The sequence below is a fragment of the Balaenoptera borealis genome (assembly GCF_965194805.1).
Source record: "Balaenoptera borealis genome assembly, chromosome: 1".
Taxonomy (NCBI): Eukaryota; Metazoa; Chordata; class Mammalia; order Artiodactyla; family Balaenopteridae; genus Balaenoptera; species Balaenoptera borealis.
The window spans coordinates 162056433-162072496 of record NC_138860.1 but is presented as its reverse complement, the minus strand read 5'-3'; the positions used below and the strand labels follow the sequence as shown (position 1 = coordinate 162072496).

The 16064-nt window shown below is 52.7% G+C and overlaps 1 protein-coding gene across 1 annotated transcript; it reads right to left on the bottom strand.

The window, feature by feature from the left end:
* Nucleotides 1-3786: 3786 nt before the first annotated feature.
* On the bottom strand, nucleotides 3787-15609 carry HPCAL4 (hippocalcin like 4). The gene is made up of 4 exons (XM_082399282.1): nucleotides 15465-15609; nucleotides 9539-9708; nucleotides 9194-9409; nucleotides 3787-7852 (listed from the first exon to the last, which is right to left on the bottom strand). The coding sequence occupies exons 2-4, from the start codon at nucleotides 9698-9700 to the stop codon at nucleotides 7655-7657; spliced, it is 576 nt and encodes a 191-aa protein (XP_082255408.1). The 5' UTR covers nucleotides 9701-9708; nucleotides 15465-15609; the 3' UTR covers nucleotides 3787-7654.
* Between the last annotated feature and the right edge of the window lie 455 nt (nucleotides 15610-16064).

Here is a 16064-nt window from a genome sequence, read left to right as displayed (position 1 = left end):
GGGCATCTCTGTGTGTGTCTAGAAGTGTGCAAAGGTGGGTGGGAGAAGCAGGAGAAAATACTGGCTTAGCCCGGTGGACGTCTGACTGGGATGGGGTACAGAATAGAGGGGTCTTCCCAGCCTCCTTCATGACCTGGGAGGAACCAACCAAACCTTGCATGGGAGAAATAATCATAACAGAAAGTTTTAGGATTGGGGGAAGTATGTTTAGACTTGTCCTTCTCCAGGCTTGGTAGATTGTTTCTATAGATGGCCTCAAACTCTCTCCCATCCTGCTTGCTCTTTGGCAATGTGACTTGGACACTTCTCCCATCCAGAGGTGGAGCTGAATCTGAGTTGACCCAGCGTCTTGCTTTGACTTGCTTTGACTAATAGAATGCTGTAGAAGTGATGCTGTGTGATTTCTAAACTTAAGCCTTAAGAGGTCTTGCAGCTTCCATTTTTGCCCTCTTGAGAGCCAGCTACTATGTAAAGGAGTCTGGAAAGGCCACGTGGAGAAGCAGAGAGGCCCTAGAGGATAAGAAGCCAGTGGAGAACAGTGGTTTCTCAGGCAACTGTCAGCATCAATTGCCAGACATATGAGTGAGGTCATCTTACTGTTCCAGCCGCAGCCCAGCTCCTAGTGGGGTGCAGCAGGAGGAGTGACCTCCACCGACAGCACATAAAGTAGCAAAACCTCCCAGCTGAGCCCAGCCAACCCAAAGAATCATGAAAAATGATACGTTTTTATCGTTTTAAGCATTACATTTTGGGGTGGCTTGTTACACAGCAATAAATAATGAAACTCTAGGAAGGGGTCAATTATTCTCAGGTGCCTCATGGAGGAGGAGGAGGAGGAGGTCATCAGGGAGAATGTATAGAGTTATTTGGATAGCAGTGAGCACCTGACCCAAAGGTGAACCATCCCCATGCTGTCCAGTGACCTTTGACCTGTGTAGTAGCCTGGGTTGAAAAGATTATCTGGGCCAACCAGATTCCTCTTTCTCAGGAATTTAGAATTGGGAAACAGGGGCTGGATAGTCAACTATAAGAACAGAAGCCAAGGATGCTGCGAAATACAGTTGGCTTCCAAGAGGCCTGGATGGGCCTTAGCAAGCTGCAGTTACGTGCTACATAAATCTAAGAGGGGGCAGAACCTCTGTGAGCAGAATGAGCCCATCAGCATAAAGATGGAAAAGGGTTTCTGCAGAGGGCAGCAGAGACCCCATGAAAGAGAAGCCGTGCTGCCCTGAGAGGGAGCTGCTGCTGGTCCTGATAGTTTCCCAAGTCCTAGCTGAAGCCTGGCTATAATGCCCATCTCTAAATTTCCATGAGATTCTCCACATTGCTTCAACAAATGCCCCTCAAAAAGGTGGTGGCTATTGGATTTGCTTGACTAGCAACTTTTCCCACCCTCTCCTCCTAGCAACAGGCCCTGCCTCCCTGGTCACAGGAATAGGCATGTGATGCTGCCCAGTCATATAACTCTATTTCCCTGGACACAGTGATTGAGCCACAATGGGGATGCGACCTCCGCTGCGCCACTCTCCCGGACTCTTGTACAGGGATGCTGGGAGATTTGGCTCTGTCTTCTCTGGGGTTATTAATCTGGGACAATGTGAGCTGAGACCCATCTTTCCCTGTGGCAGGAGAAGCCCATCTGAAGAGGACTCAGGATCCCCACACCTGAACTGCTTCCCCTGTGGGCTGGTCTTTAGAAAGACCAGGGGTGGAAGCCACCTCCTCCATGAAGCCTCCCTTCATCCTTTACCTGTCCCCCTCCCCTTCTCCTCCCCTACCTCCTGGCCCCCCCAGGCAAGACTCTCCCTCCTCTGATGCCCAGAGCTCAAGGTTTGTTACCTCCCTTTTCACATCTAGATTTGGATTCCCTCCCGTGGATGAGGAAGCACTATGAGCAGTGGCCTTGAAGTTAGGAGACCTGAGTTCAGGTCCCAGCCTTACCATCCATTCTCTAAGCCTTCATTTCCTGTCTTTTTTTTTTCTTTCTTTTTTAAACAGAGACTTAAATGTGTGTTCAGTTCAGCTGACAGGGAATCACATGGGAAGCTCTTTGGTTACTATGATGGACTGTGTACACATGAGAGGCCAATTGTTTGAGGTCTGGGAGGGCTTCACAGAGGAGGAGATCATTGAGACAGGGACACGGGTGGCCCAGGGAGGGGCAATGGCTTGTGCACAGGCACAGAAGCCTATGAGATTCCTTAGGGAGACAGAGGGCAATTCAGGGTGGCTCAAGTGCAGGAGGGGGAGGTGAGGGTTAGAGGAGACTTTGAGGTCAGCAAGGGACAGATCATGCAGGGCTGTGAGGGACTTCGAAGGAGCTTATTATACTGAGGGAAGAAGGGGGGCATTGGAGAGTTGACATGGTCAGATTGGTGCTTTAGGAAGATCACTCTGGTTCCTTAGGGGCAGATGGTCCAGAGGGCAAACTTGAAAGCAGAAGCTGGACTGACCTGTGACCTCAAGACAGGCAGGAACTAGACTCCCTTTCCCCTCAGTGTGGTTTCAGCTGCAAGTAGCAGACCCCCCCAGTTCTCAGGCTTCTGAGTCACCTCCTTAGGTTCATGGTTGCCCTGAGGCCAGGTCAGCCTCATTCCTCTGTCCTAATTGCTTCCTGTCAAGGGAGCTGGCCCCCTCCAAGCGTCCTTGAGAAAACCCTTGTAAAAGTAATTGAGCGTCTCAGGAGGAAGCAGGCACCTCCAGCTGCCACTGCACCTGCCCCCCGCCCCCACCCCGGCCTCCCTGCAGAGAATAGCACTTCTCTGGCTTTAGCGGGGGCGTTCTGAGAAAAACACTTCACCACCAATTCCCATCCCCACCCCACCACATTTGGGTCAGTGTAGGGTGTCTCAGGGCTCTGGGCTCCTGTGGACGGTGGAACAGTGTCTGCACTACACAACACCCTTGACCAGGAGGGCAGGTAGAGGCTGAGATCCAGGCTGGCTGCCACTTGCCAAGCTGTGCATCGTGGCATGACAAGGCTGTATTTGTTCAGAAAAGGGGTATATTTTTCTCATTAGCCCAAAGGTGCCATCCATTGGCCCAGCTGAATGCATATGGGACTGTTACACTCAAAGGGGCACCTTTTCCTAATTCGTGCAAAGAGCCCCAGATGGACTACTTGTAATCCTGCCTCTCAGCCTTTCTCCCCGCTGCCCACTATCCACTCATCTGGGCTCTCACGATGCCTTCCACTGGACACAAGGAGAAACTGAGTCCAAGGTCTCCTGCCACTAGCTCCCTTATGGGGGAACTGCTCTGCCCACAGACCCCGCAAATCAGTTCTGGTCTGGCCATCGATGAATGGACCATGGGCTCCCACCAAAAGCTAATCAGATTCTTTCTCCTGAGAACTGGATTAAGAGACACAGAAAGGAATTGTCAGTCGCTGGTGAGCCTGGATAGATTTGGAGAGGCAGCCACTTTGTGTTGGGAAACCATGGACGTCTGAAGAGAAATTAAAGAAGAGAGCACAGATGTGAATGTTGCCAAAGGGATGAGAACCCGCAGGCCCAGAGATGAGAGGACACAGGCCCCACTGACAGCTCCAGTTCTCCTGAGGCCCAGACATTCTTGAATTTCCATCTTTAGGGTCCCTTGTAATCTGCTCACCCCTTTCTCTGAACTAGCTCAAGTGCGTCTCTGTTCCACGTAACCTAGAACAAGGCCCTCAGCCCCAAGAAGGATGCTGAGCTTCCCCCACTGTGCGAGCTCCCTCAGGCCTCTTCTCCCCCTTTCCCCTCACCCCAGCCCCATCTCAGCTTAGGGAAGAGAAGGAGCCCTCGGTACGGTCACACCTTTTATTCACTGTCAGTGAAAAAGAAAATACACCACACAGCACAGGGTCGAACACCGAGGACATTCACTGCAGGCACAGCCTGGAGAAGCACATCTGAAGGGGAGAGGGGGCCACGCTGGAGAATGAGCTGGGAGGCCCCCCTTCTGCCACCCAGCCCCCCTGCTTCTCCAGGCCTCCACACTCCTGCAGCCTCCAACAAGGCAGGAAGGGCCATACACCCTGGGAGGCCCAATCCTGCCCCCAACACTCCGGCAAAGGTAAAAGAAAACGCTGAAAAGTTCAGGAAAAAAAAAAATTCCATATTTTTCTGAGACTTTTCAATTGCATATTTGAATTATTTGTTTTTCAAAACTGATGAATAAAATATGTAAGAAATGTATTCATGCCCCCACAGTGATCTCTAAGGTCAGCACAAAACCTCACCCAGGGTGGATCTTCAGGAAATATTTGTTGCTTTAGTAAATTTTTGTGTAAAAATATTCAGTGTCAGCTTTCTACCCTGCCCAGCTTCTTCTCTTCTTCTCTCTCTTTCCCTTCTCTCCCCTCTCCTCCTTCTCTCTCTTTGCAGCAGGATGAATTTCTACCTCTAGGGACTCTTCCATTATCAGGAAAAGATTCAGTGCCTTTGCTTATGGGCTTCCTTTTTCTTAACTTTTGATTTAAATGTAAGTCATATAATCTTGAGTACAGCTCAAAAGACTACAGTGGCCATCTGAAGTTGCCCTTGGTGGTGACTTTTAGAGATAAGAAATAAGGGCCCCCCTTCAATTAGCCCAAAAGGATGAATGAAGACAGAATACAGTTAGAAGGCAGATTTGGGGACCTTGTCATTCACAGAGTTGCTGCAAGAAGATACAGAACTTCAAAAGAGAGTTTGGATATTTCAGCATTTTAACTGTCTGTATATTTTTGTGTCTAGGCGAGTCATACTTCAGTCTCTGCTAACCCTGTGCTCTGTGGCAAGTCCCTCTTAGCTGGGGCAGGGATGGGAGGCCTGCCTCTCTTCTCAAGGCAGGGCCAGTGCTCTACCACAGGAATTCCCAAGCACACAGTCCCTGGGGACATCCAGGAGCAAGTGGGAGCAGGGTCTGGCCCGCCTGTGGCTCTTCCCATCAGCAAGATGGTGGTCCCAGTTCCCAGCCTGGCACTATGCGTTCACACTGCTGGGATGTCTGAGAATCTTTGGCCTGACCATCAAATATCACCCATGGGTATATGTCCAGAAGCTTGGAGTGATCAAACATGCCTTCATGGGTAGGACTTGCCCACCATCTAGGAAAAAACAAAACAGTTCTCTCAGGGAGGAAGATAATAAAGACAGTGAAAGAGGCTTCCCGGGTTGAGTCAGAGGTCTCCTAGGACAGCACTGACCTGTTAGCAGGGCTGTCCAGAAATAGAAAATAAGACGCTTGAAAACGTGGGGACTTCAGTCAAGCTCCTATTTCTTTATGGAAGACCACAGCCTCAGAAACTTCTTAGCAGGAAGCTTGTAAAAGACCAAAACCAACTTAGCTTGTCCTACGGTCAACCTCTGTACAACTCAGAGTCAGAGGAATGAGCAGGGAAGACACTCTGAAGGGAAGAAACCCTCATAGAGCCCTGGGTTCAAGTCTTGGCACTGCGCCACCTCCTGACCGTGCTCTTGCACAAGGAACTCTACTCTGTGCCTCAGCTTCTACATCTGGAGAAAGGAATGAAAAATCCTATTTCCCTAGGCTGTGAGGATAGAATGAGATGGGTCAATGCAAGCCTTCGAAAGCCATGAAGTTCTGTGTGATTGTGAGTTAGGTTAGAGTCAACGTTGGGGGGATAGGAACCCCACTTTGTAAAAAGCCTTCCACTGGAAGTCTCAGCTGAGCTGGGCTGTTGAGTCCCTATGTAACTCTGGTGCTGACTGACAGCACAAGACACACTTAATGGCCAGCTCCTGAGAGCAATGAAACATCCCTTGAGACATTACTGGATAAAAACTTGCTGGTTACTGCCCAAGGATGTGAATTCCCCAGTCTTACCATGTGGCTGGTCATTGGCAGGATAAAAAGAGGGTGGCAACCCAGCAGACTTGCCACCCCTAAGGGCAGCAAGAAGGAAAGTCTAATAGAATTTGAGACCACAGGTCAGCATCCCCAAGAGTTTCCACCTGCAGAGATGGAGGACAGGTGAGCACTCAAAAGTAAGAGATATGCTGCATCTCTTTCCTGAAGATACAATCCTGCACCACCCAACCCAGCAATCATTCCCTGCTCCCACCCTGGGCTGACAGCACCTGTGTACTAGACTATTTTCACCAGCAGTTCAAGAGAAAATCCACTGTCACTGCACATTGAAGCTAATTTCTGATTACAAGCACAGGAGAAAGTAAAGTGAAAGACTTGATGAAGAAGCAAGATTAATTTTCTGGCAGTCAAAGCATGCAGCTGTATAGCTCATGGATCCAAAATTGGAAAGCAGACATTGGAAAGCAAAGCCAGTGCACTTGGAAGATGATAAATTACCTGGTGGACTTAGGATTTGGGGTTAGAAAAAGCCTTTCAATGGAGCATGCCCAGCACATTTTTAGGCATTTGGTCCATAAATGCAGCCTGGCAGCCAAAACAGCGGCCGGCTGGTCCTCTTCTTCTAGCTCTGTCTGCTTCTGTAGCAGTGAAAGAATAAGCCCATCCTTAAACTAGACCAAATCCAGATGTGGGAACTACACTTGTCTCACTCTTGGCAAACCTTGTGTTCTCTGTTTCTGAAGTCAGCACCTAACCAGAATAAGTGCACAGTAGAGACTTGCTCACTGAATTGAAAAAGATCATTAAAAAGGAAGCAGCAGCAACTGCTGACTGTGACAGCTCAGGACTTAGCCTGATAAGAAAAAGTGTCATCTGGTAAGTTGGGTGATATTTTCTCTCTTTTTTTCTCAGTTCTTTTTTCTCCCTGAAAATTAGCATTTTCTGTATTCATTTAATCATTTTACAAGAAACCAAGTAATATAAAGTATGTTTTAATATCCTTGACTAATAAAATGATTTTAGCTCCTTTAAAGGGTACTAAAAATATAAGTATTACATAAATTTCAATTTTTCTTAAAATTCCCCCTGACACGGTTCCTAGACTTCCAAACACTTTTCATTTCATCCTTCTGCAGCTCTGTGTGGCGCTGAGCAGAAAGATTTAATAGTTCCTCTCAAACTAACCAGCCTCACCGCACCCTCGGCTCACCTGTGCTCAACATCCCTGTCTGAGACCCTGACCACTAACTACCCTACGAACTGCCAGAGGGCACAGAATGAGTCTTGTAAACTACCATAGCCTTAGCACCTAGAGGTGCCTGGCACTGAACAGGTGCTCAATAAATGTTAGCTGAAGAAAGGACTGAATGAACACTCCAAAGGCTGGGGCCAGAAGGGCCAGGTAGACATGTGGGGGCAGGACACAGACCACCTTTAAGGGATCTGGGTCCTCAGCAAAGGACAGACCCAATTTGGCCCTTTAACTGGAGTCTGTGGGACCACATCCTATAAAGCACAATCCCAGGAAGAACAGAATTTCAAAGCAGAACCCAGCCCCCCTCCTTCACCCTGAACCCTGGGGCAAAAACCAACTCCCCTATGCCCAGTGGATGTTGATTCTGGGCCAAGACTGGGGCTGGGGCTAGACCATAGGGTACCTGTGGATCTGTCTCTATTCCAGAGTCAGGTGGTCCCTCAAGAATCTTGACTGAGGGGAGCAAGGACTTGGGCAGAGGGGTGGGTGGGCCAGAGAGTGAGGCTGGAGTCCCCCTCCCCTTGGGGAAGGGCCAGCCAGAGGTCACTGGGTTGGGAGGTGGCCACGCCCCTCCTGGCCAGGGGCCCTGCCCCTCACCAGCCTCTACTTCTGCATGTCACACTGCAGCAGCAGCACAATGGACGGGTCACTCTTGGCCGCCTCCTTGAACTCCTCCAGTGTAATCTGGTCGTCCTTATCCTGGTCCATCTTCTTGAAGATCTTGTCCACACGCTGCTGGGGCGTGAGCCCGTCCTGGTTCATGCGCATCATGATCACGGTGCCCACCATCTTGTAGATAGCCTGGTGGGGCAAGGAGGGAGGGGTGAACACTCACAATGGGGAGGGAGGATTGGGGGTGAACGAAAGGGCCTGGGGGTGGGCATGGAGAACACTGGGAGGTGTGAGGATACTGGAAGGTGACAAATGGTCATTAAGACTGGATATTTAATGAGCATCTCACACCAAACATGTCTACTACCCAACTCTTCACCTCCAACTCGCTCCTGCCCCAGCATGCCCTGTCTCAGTGAACAGCAAATTCATTCTCTAGATGTTCAGACCAAAAACCTTGATGCCATTCTCGACGCTCCTTTTCTCACACCCATATCCAATCTTTCAGCAAATCTTGTCAGCCTTAATTTTGTAATAGGTCCAATAACCAGCCACTGCCTACTACCTCCACTGCTCCATGGTTGTTGCCTCCATCCCCTCCTGACCGGACTGCTGTGGAAGTCTCCAAACTGGTCTCCCTACTTCTGCTGCCCTCCCACCCCCTATTCCACACAGAGAATAGAGAGAGCCCTTAAGGGCCTCCCATCTCACTCAGAAGTAAGTCAAGCCTCTACCCCAGACTCTGATGTTAAGAGACGGACTCCTGGCTACCTATCTGACCCCCTTCCTACCACTCTCCCCTTGCTGACTTCTCTCCCACCACCCTGACCTCCTGGCCACTCCTTGAACACTGAAAACACAGTCTAACCTCAGGGTCTTTGCAGTTATTGTTCCCCATGCACAGATCACTCTTCCCCCAGACACCTACGTGGTTAGCTCCCTCACCTTATCCAGGTCGCTGCTCACCTTTCACCTTACACAAAATTGCTTTTCCTCCATCGCTCTCTCCCCTCACTTTGCTTTGCTTACCTTCTTCATAACACTTACTGCCTGACACAGCATAAGTTTTGTTGTTGTTAAATTTTCTCACTAGAAGGAATGTCCCATGAAACCAAGAACTTTGAACAGTGCCTGGCACGTGGCAGGCACTCAGTATACATTTGTTGAAATAATAATGAGTTAAGAACTTAGACTCTGGAGTCAGACTCCTTAGACTGGAATCATGAACCGCCACTTGATTCATCTCCTCATCCGTAAAATGGGGTTTCTAACAGTACCTACCCCCTGGAGTTGTTGGGTAAAGCACTATAGCACAAGACCTGTCCCACACTGAGCGCCCAACCAATGCTACCCACTGGATCCTGGATCCTGGGAGGAGGGAGGAGGGGGGTGGTGGGGTGTCCCGAGGTGGCTCCCAAGGCCTGAGTGGAGGGTGGCTGGAGAGGGCGGTGCCAGAGAAGGGCCCCGCAGCGAAGACAGGTAGCGCGTCACCCCAGCACACCCCGCTCTCTGGGATCCGCCCCAGCGCACCTCGATGATCTCCAGCATCTCGAGGCGCGTGATGCGCCCGTCGCCGTCCAGGTCGTACATCTCAAAGGCCCAGTTGAGTTTCTGCTCGAAGCTGCCGCGGGAGGTGACCGAAAGGGCGCAGATGAACTCCCGGAAGTCGATGGTGCCGTCGCCGTTCTTGTCGAAGGTGCGGAAAGCGTGCTGCGCAAACTTGGAGGCGTCGCCGTAGGGGAAGAACTGAGGCGGGGACGCTGGAGTTGCGGCACAGCAACGGCCTCGCGCTCCCGGCCCGCCCCCGCCCCGCAGAGTGCCTGGCCCCGCCCCCGCCCGTCCGGCCCGCCCCCCGGAGTGCCTGGCTCCGCCTACCTTGATGTAGAGCTGCTGGAACTCCTCCAGGTTGAGGATGCCGCTGGGGCAGTCCTTCAGGAAGCCCTTGTACCACTGCTTCAGCTCCTGCTCACTGAACTCGGTGTTTTGAACCAGGTCTTCCAGCACCTCTGGGGCCAGCTTGCTGTTGGTCTTCCCCATGGCAGGGCCTGAGGGGGCAGGGAGCTCCCTCAGTTTGGTCCAGGGCAAGGCCCTCACCTCAGCAGCCTTCCCCCAGGTCTCTGTAGGACAAGGCTCCCTTTCTCCACCACAGCGCCCTCCCATAACAAACTCCACAGCCCCACAGCCAGGACCCCTCCTTCCAGAGAAGGGTGGGTCCCCCTCCTCTCACCACCACCCTGGACAACCCCCAACTCCTACAGCTGGGCTGTGTCCTTTCACCACACCTCTTCCCATAGGAGCTCCTACCTCCCCCCCCATCCCCCTACACACAACTGGGCTGGGGGCTTCCCCTCATTACAGGGCCTCCTCTGTCTACAGCAGGCCCCGCCCCTCTCCTCACAGCAGGGTTCCTCCCCTGGAAACCAGGATCTCTAGCCTTCCAGGTCTCAGCGCTCCTCCTTCTCACTGACCAGTCTGCATGCTACAATCTTCATCCTCTCCTCTCCTCTTTACACCTGCCATAGCTCCCTACACCCGTAGGAGAGAGTCTTAATCCTCTCCTTGCTATTCAGAGCTTTCCGCGCTCAGCCCCTACCCACCTCTGCAGGCTCCTCTCCTACCAGGCAGGTTCCTCACATGCTCCCCCTGCATGTCTCCCAAGTTCTTCCTCAAGGCCTTCCAGGACACCCCAGCAAGAAACTTCTCTCCCTCCTTCCTCTGTACAAATAGAAGTCCTAGCTGGTAGCACTGATGACGCTGATTGCATTCTCCTTTTCATTAGTTCATTCATTCCCTGAGCATTTATTGAGGTTGACTGTGTGCTAGGCCCTGTGCCGATGATGGGGATAAAGTCGACAGGAGCCAACCTTCACTAACTCATAACTGGGTCAAAGAGGTAGACGGCTGATTGTAAAGGGCCTTCAGTCCACACCAAGGAGTTTGGCCTTTACCCGTGGGGGACAGAAGCTCCTGGGGTTTTAAAGCAAGGGTCAAGAGGACCGCATTCGTTCCACAAACACTTATAGATTGCTTACAATATGGTGCTGGGGACCCAGAGAGAAGGAGTGTGTTTTAGGATTTTTCCTTTGGCTACAGTGTGCAAGATGACCTGGGTGGGGGAAGAAGGGACAGCAGAGAGGTCCTGCTGCAGAGTTCAGGTGAGAGACGATGACACTAGGGTAGGGGTGGTGGAGGGTTGTGGATGGACTGAGAGATGTTAGGAGGGGGCCTTGGCAGGACTCGGGGACTGACTGGATGCGGGGGTGAGAGGGACAGAGGAATTGCGGCAAATGCTCAGATTTGGGGCTGAATAGATAGAGGTGGTGTTGCTGAAAAACAGGTTTGGAGAGGATGAAGAGTCAGTCCCCAGTGGGAACATGAGCCCCTCAAGTAGCCTGTGCCCAAGGAATTTTTTGCAGAGGGAGGTACAGGCCCTCCTCATGAAGCCTGGCTAGAGTGAGGCCCCCACCAGACCCAGAAGGCTGAGTGGACATTCAGGAATGTCCCACTAGAGCCCAGGTTTCCCAGGACATGGCCTGGGAGGTGAATTTGACCTGCCTGGAGTCTCTTTGGAAGGATGCCAGACTCCAACCGCAGGGTAGCTTGTCATGAAGACACTCTGGAAAAGGAAGCCCTCAGGCTGGCAGAAGGAATTCTACTTCCACAGCCCAGTGCATGCCACTGTGTCTTCTACTCCTTACTGCTGGGAGTGCCCTGGACAACTAGATCTGAGATCGGTCAGGTCCACGCCCCTTGCCTTGCTGTGTGACCTCAGTGAGCTACAGGATAGCTCTGGGCCTCAGATTCCTCTACTGGACCATGAGGCAGATCAAGGAGCAGTAGGGGTAGCAACATCCTCTCCCACTTACCAACCCCAGAGATGAGGACTCCTATATGCTCCCAGAAGAAGGCAGCGAGGGGGAGGTGTGCCATCTTCAGGAGCCTAGAACTGTGGGGTCCAAAACGGCTGCCCTGGGGCCAGAGTCAAGGGTACATGTGGAACACGCATGGGCAGAAGGAGGCAGGCTCCATCCTCAGCTGCCCCCTCCTCCAGCCCAAAGCACACTGAGGGCTCAGGGTATAGTCAAGAAAGCTCAAGAACCCAGGGGTGGAAGTGTCTGATGGGGAAGGCAGAGCCTCTCCCTCCGCTGCTGTGGGATGTGCCTGAGTGTCTGCGTAAAGGGCTGGGAGTGGGTGGGAGCACATCAGCGTATGAGACTGCAAATCTGCCAGAGCGCACACGTCTGTGTGTGTGTGTGTGTGTGTGTGTGTGTGTGTGTGTGTGTGTGTGATGGCGTCTGTGTGGCTCTCACTTCCTGCCCCTTTTTTCCTCCTTCCCTGTGCTGCCTTCCTACCATTTTCTGTCTCCTGGGGCCATACCTGTTCTCAGTGCCCATTTGATCCCAGGCCCACCAAGGACTATGACTCCTCCTTCATCTCTCTTCATTCCTTCTAGTGCTCTTAGGTCAGCAGGCCAAAGCTGGTGATGCCCTTTAAGATCATCCCCTCATTTTAGTGAAAACTGGAACCCAGAGAGAGGAGAAAACTGGCTGAGTTACACCCAGGCTGAATCCATGCCACCTGCCTGGACCACCCTCTCCAAATCATGGCTACTCTTGTCTAGTACAGACTCCTACCTGCCTTCCAGGAAAACCATAGCTCTGATCTCCCCCTTGGCCTCAGTGGGACCATCTTGGTGGCTCCAGGCCACAGTATCTGATACCCAGGGAATATCGACCCTTTGTGGTGGCCCACCAGCGCTTCTGACTCAGCACATCTACAGCCAGACTCACCTCAACCTGTGATGGTCCTTCTCTCTCCATTCCCTTCCTTCCTTCACTCCCTCATCCCAGTGGGGAAATGCGATCATAGTTACCCTTAGTTTCCCCTCTCCCTTTTCCCTAGGTTCAACTTGCTTCCAAGTTCTATTGTTCCTTCTTTTGAAGTGTTACTGGAACCTTCACCATGTCCTCTCTCCCCACATAGTCAGGGCCAGGGGCACAGCCAAGGGGGCTGAAACCCAGCTGGGGCACTGCTTGCCAAGTCATCCTGTGGGTTCAACTGCCTCGGAGGGAATGTGTTTCTTTCTGATTCCTCTGTTCCATGAGAATGTCTTTTCTAGTTTTGCCCAGAAGTACAATATAGGCTAGGGGTGGCCATGCCCATGGGCCTCTGAAACTCCAGAATCCTCTAGAATCTGGTGTCAAGGTGTCCACCTGTCTTGCCTCACCTCCCATTGCTCCCCTCACAACTACATACTTTCAAGTTAGTCTTCTCACAGCCAGAACCTACTTCAACTATTGCTTAGCTGTTTCCATCTTCCTTAATATCCTCTCTTCTCTTTGGGGCTGATGCAGCTATAATCAGCCTTCAGGCCTGATGAAACCCACTTCCTTATGATCAGCCTCTCCCAGCCTGGAGAGTGGACAGTCAGAAGCATGGACTTGGCATTCTGGGCATGAGTAGACCCCGTGAGGCCATGGACTTGAGCCCCACAGGTGCGTAGACTCCAGAGCTCTCTGACCCTCACCTGCTGCTCTAGAATTCCAGAATGGAGGCTGATTTGGGAGAGACTTTTGCATTATACTCTTGTCTGAGCTAGAAAAAGTTCTCCAGGCCTTTTGCTCCGTGGCAAAGAGCTTATTCCCTCCCGATATAACCCAGTCTGTTTGGGAGCAGCTTGGACAGTGAGAAAGGTACTTCTCCCCTTGTTCCTACTTGCCCTCTTGTAGCTGCCCCACACAGGTTGCCACTCTGCCCTCTGTGGCAACACAGAACTGCTCTGCAGAGACCTAAAGGCCACACCTGGAACACAGAGATGTTCAGTGAATGTCCCTTTGTGGATTATATGCAAGGGGCAGAACCCCCTTCTTTCTCCTTGGAATGGCGTCAGGCTGTTTTGTTTATCTGTGTTCTCCTGCCATTGCTCCCACTTAGAGACAACGGAACCCAGACCCTAGGAAAGGAAGAGTTCACCCAAGGTCAAGTAGAGCCTATCAGCAGAAAGGCAAAGGCCAGAACCCACTGGGGGCATGTTCTGTTGGAGCTGTGGCCTGGCTGCACGTGGGCAGGCTCTTCTTGAGAGCTGCCCTCCAGCTGTGAAGGAGCTGGCACTGCCCCATACACAAAGCCGCTGCCCTTCTGGGCTCAGAGGCTTCTTTCAGAGGGCAGGACTCAGGGTTGTGGGCTCCAAATGGGGAGGTGGCAGGGAGGGTGGGAGGGACTGAGGGAGGCAATAAGCCCACACCCTCACCCAGCTTCAGAGGAGCTGGTGCTGAGACTGTTGCCATGGTGACAACAGCTCCCTGGTCAGGAGATTTTTCTCTTTCCTCTCCTCCCTTTGCTCTTCTCCAAGCAACGGCCATAGCAGCAAAAGCCAGGTCTTCTTCCTCTCCTTATTAGTGAGAGACAGGGAATGATAAAAGGTGGGCCCTGTTGAGCACCTCCACCTTGGAGCTGCCCATGCCATGCGGGCTGATGGTCTAGGAGGGACTCCGAACTGCTTAGGAGGGACTCCGAACTGCTAAGGAGGAGCCTGGGCCTGGACAGTATGTGGGAAGGGGTTGTCCCGTACCCAGGCCTGGGTAAGAAGCAATGTCCTTTTGGTGAAGACTAAAGCCTCCTTTCTGAAATGTCCTAATGGTTCAGGGTAAGAGAGAAAGCGTCCTGTTTTCTCATAATCAACCACAGAACCAGAGTGCGTCAGTGTTGGAAGGCTGTCCAAGATCATCTCATCAAGTCCACTCTCTGTCCTGCCCACCCTGCCCCCTGTTCCCCATCTCACGAAGGATCAGAGAGGGAAGTGACTTGGCCAAAGTCAAACAGCAACTGAGGCAAAGGCAAGATTTGAACCCTGCTCTTCTGTCCTCCAGGTTCAGGCTGCCTTAGGGAAGAGCAATACAGTCCACACGGAGCTTTGGCACGATCTCTACTGAGACACAGGAAGATAGGAGAGAGGGAGTGGCTGGGAGCAAGAAGGCCAGAGAGGGTACGAATTAGAAAGATATTTGAGAGGTGGAATGAGAAAACTTGGTGCTTTGGCCATGAGAAGTCAGGGGAACGGAGGACGTTGGGACCTTGGCAGTGGTGACTGAAAGGTATGGATGGTCTGCTGGGGAATGGTGTCCCTGATTTATCTTGAAGCCAGGTGAAAGAGGCCAAACATGGGGCCTCTGCCTTGCACTGAGACCATGGGCAGGGGGGCCTGTTGAGAGAGCGTCACAAGGAGGAGAACTGGGTGGTGAGCCTCTTCCCTCCCCCAGGTATGCTGTGAGCTCTGTCACCTTGAGGGGTGGAGGTGGGGACAGTCTGAGGGGACAGTGTGAAGTGGGAGTGGGCTCTCTTTGGAGGTGAAGGCTGTCTTTTGGGGCAGGGACGTTGCGATGTGACGTGCAGTGAGCTGCCGGTGGGGCTGGGTAGGGTGTGGGTAGGGGCTATCTGTGGAAGTGGGAGGTTGCCATGGGGCTGAGCGGACTACCCACCTGCAAAGGAGGGAGGGTGATGGGTTCCTCTCTAGCACCAGCAACACCACACCCCCGTGTGTGTGTGCCTGTGACTGTGTATTGGGGGCCAGAGCAGTGGTTGCTCGGGGGGAAAGGAGGCAGCTCGGCCTCCTTCCCTGAGACCTGTGGGGCGTGGACTGGAGTGGGGGTCCCCTGGCCAGGGGCGAGCCTTCCACATGCTGCCGCCTATGCTGGAACCAGGGGCCAGGGAGATGAATCAGAGGGGGCAGGAGACGAGGGAATGGGAATGAAGAGTGGAGGGGGAAGGGACAAGGGCCTCCACCCGGCCCTGCCCACGTTACCTGAGGCCGTTCGCCGGGTCGCTGGATGACTCTGAGCCTCGGCGGGCCGCGGAGACCGAGACTGGCTCGCGGGCCGGCGGCCAGGTTCTCCAAGGTCCGCGCCCGAGCCGCCTCCCAGCTCTTGTATCACTATGTGTCTCTCAGAGGCGACACGATTTGCATAAGCCCCGCCTCATCCCGGGCAGATTGGGCGTTGATTGGGTCGGCTGAGGCGGAGTGGCAGGCGGGGTTTCAGGTGGGGACCTGGTGCCCAGTGAGGCCCGGCTGCAGGAGAGCGCTCCGCCCGCCCGCCCTGAGCTTCCCAGATTAGCGAGGAAAGAGCGGAGAGCTGTACCCCCATCTGTACCCCGTCCTGAGGCTCAGACCCCGGGCCATCGTCTCAGGTTAAAAGTGTCCACGATTGAATTGGATTCTCAAAAACAACCGCATGGTTGCTATGGAAACGGAAGAGCCAAAGCTGAGTCTCTAAGCCTTTCCTTCTTGGGCCCCAGCGGGGGTGGGGATGGAAAAGAGGATGAGTCACAAGATGTGACCCCCACCCCCACCCCATATCCCACCCAAAATCGGAGGAGGGCAGCGAGGAGCTGAGTTGGGGAGGGA

Bases quoted from the DNA above. Each gene is read 5' to 3' on its own strand.
- HPCAL4 (XM_082399282.1), bottom strand. From the start codon at position 9,700: ATGGGGAAGACCAACAGCAAGCTGGCCCCAGAGGTGCTGGAAGACCTG. The intron at 9,410-9,538 runs GTAGGCGGAGCC...TCCCCGCCTCAG, and splicing joins TCCAGCAGCTCTACATCAAG to TTCTTCCCCTACGGCGACGC. The intron at 7,853-9,193 runs GTGCGCTGGGGC...TTGCCCCACCAG, and splicing joins AGATGCTGGAGATCATCGAG to GCTATCTACAAGATGGTGGG.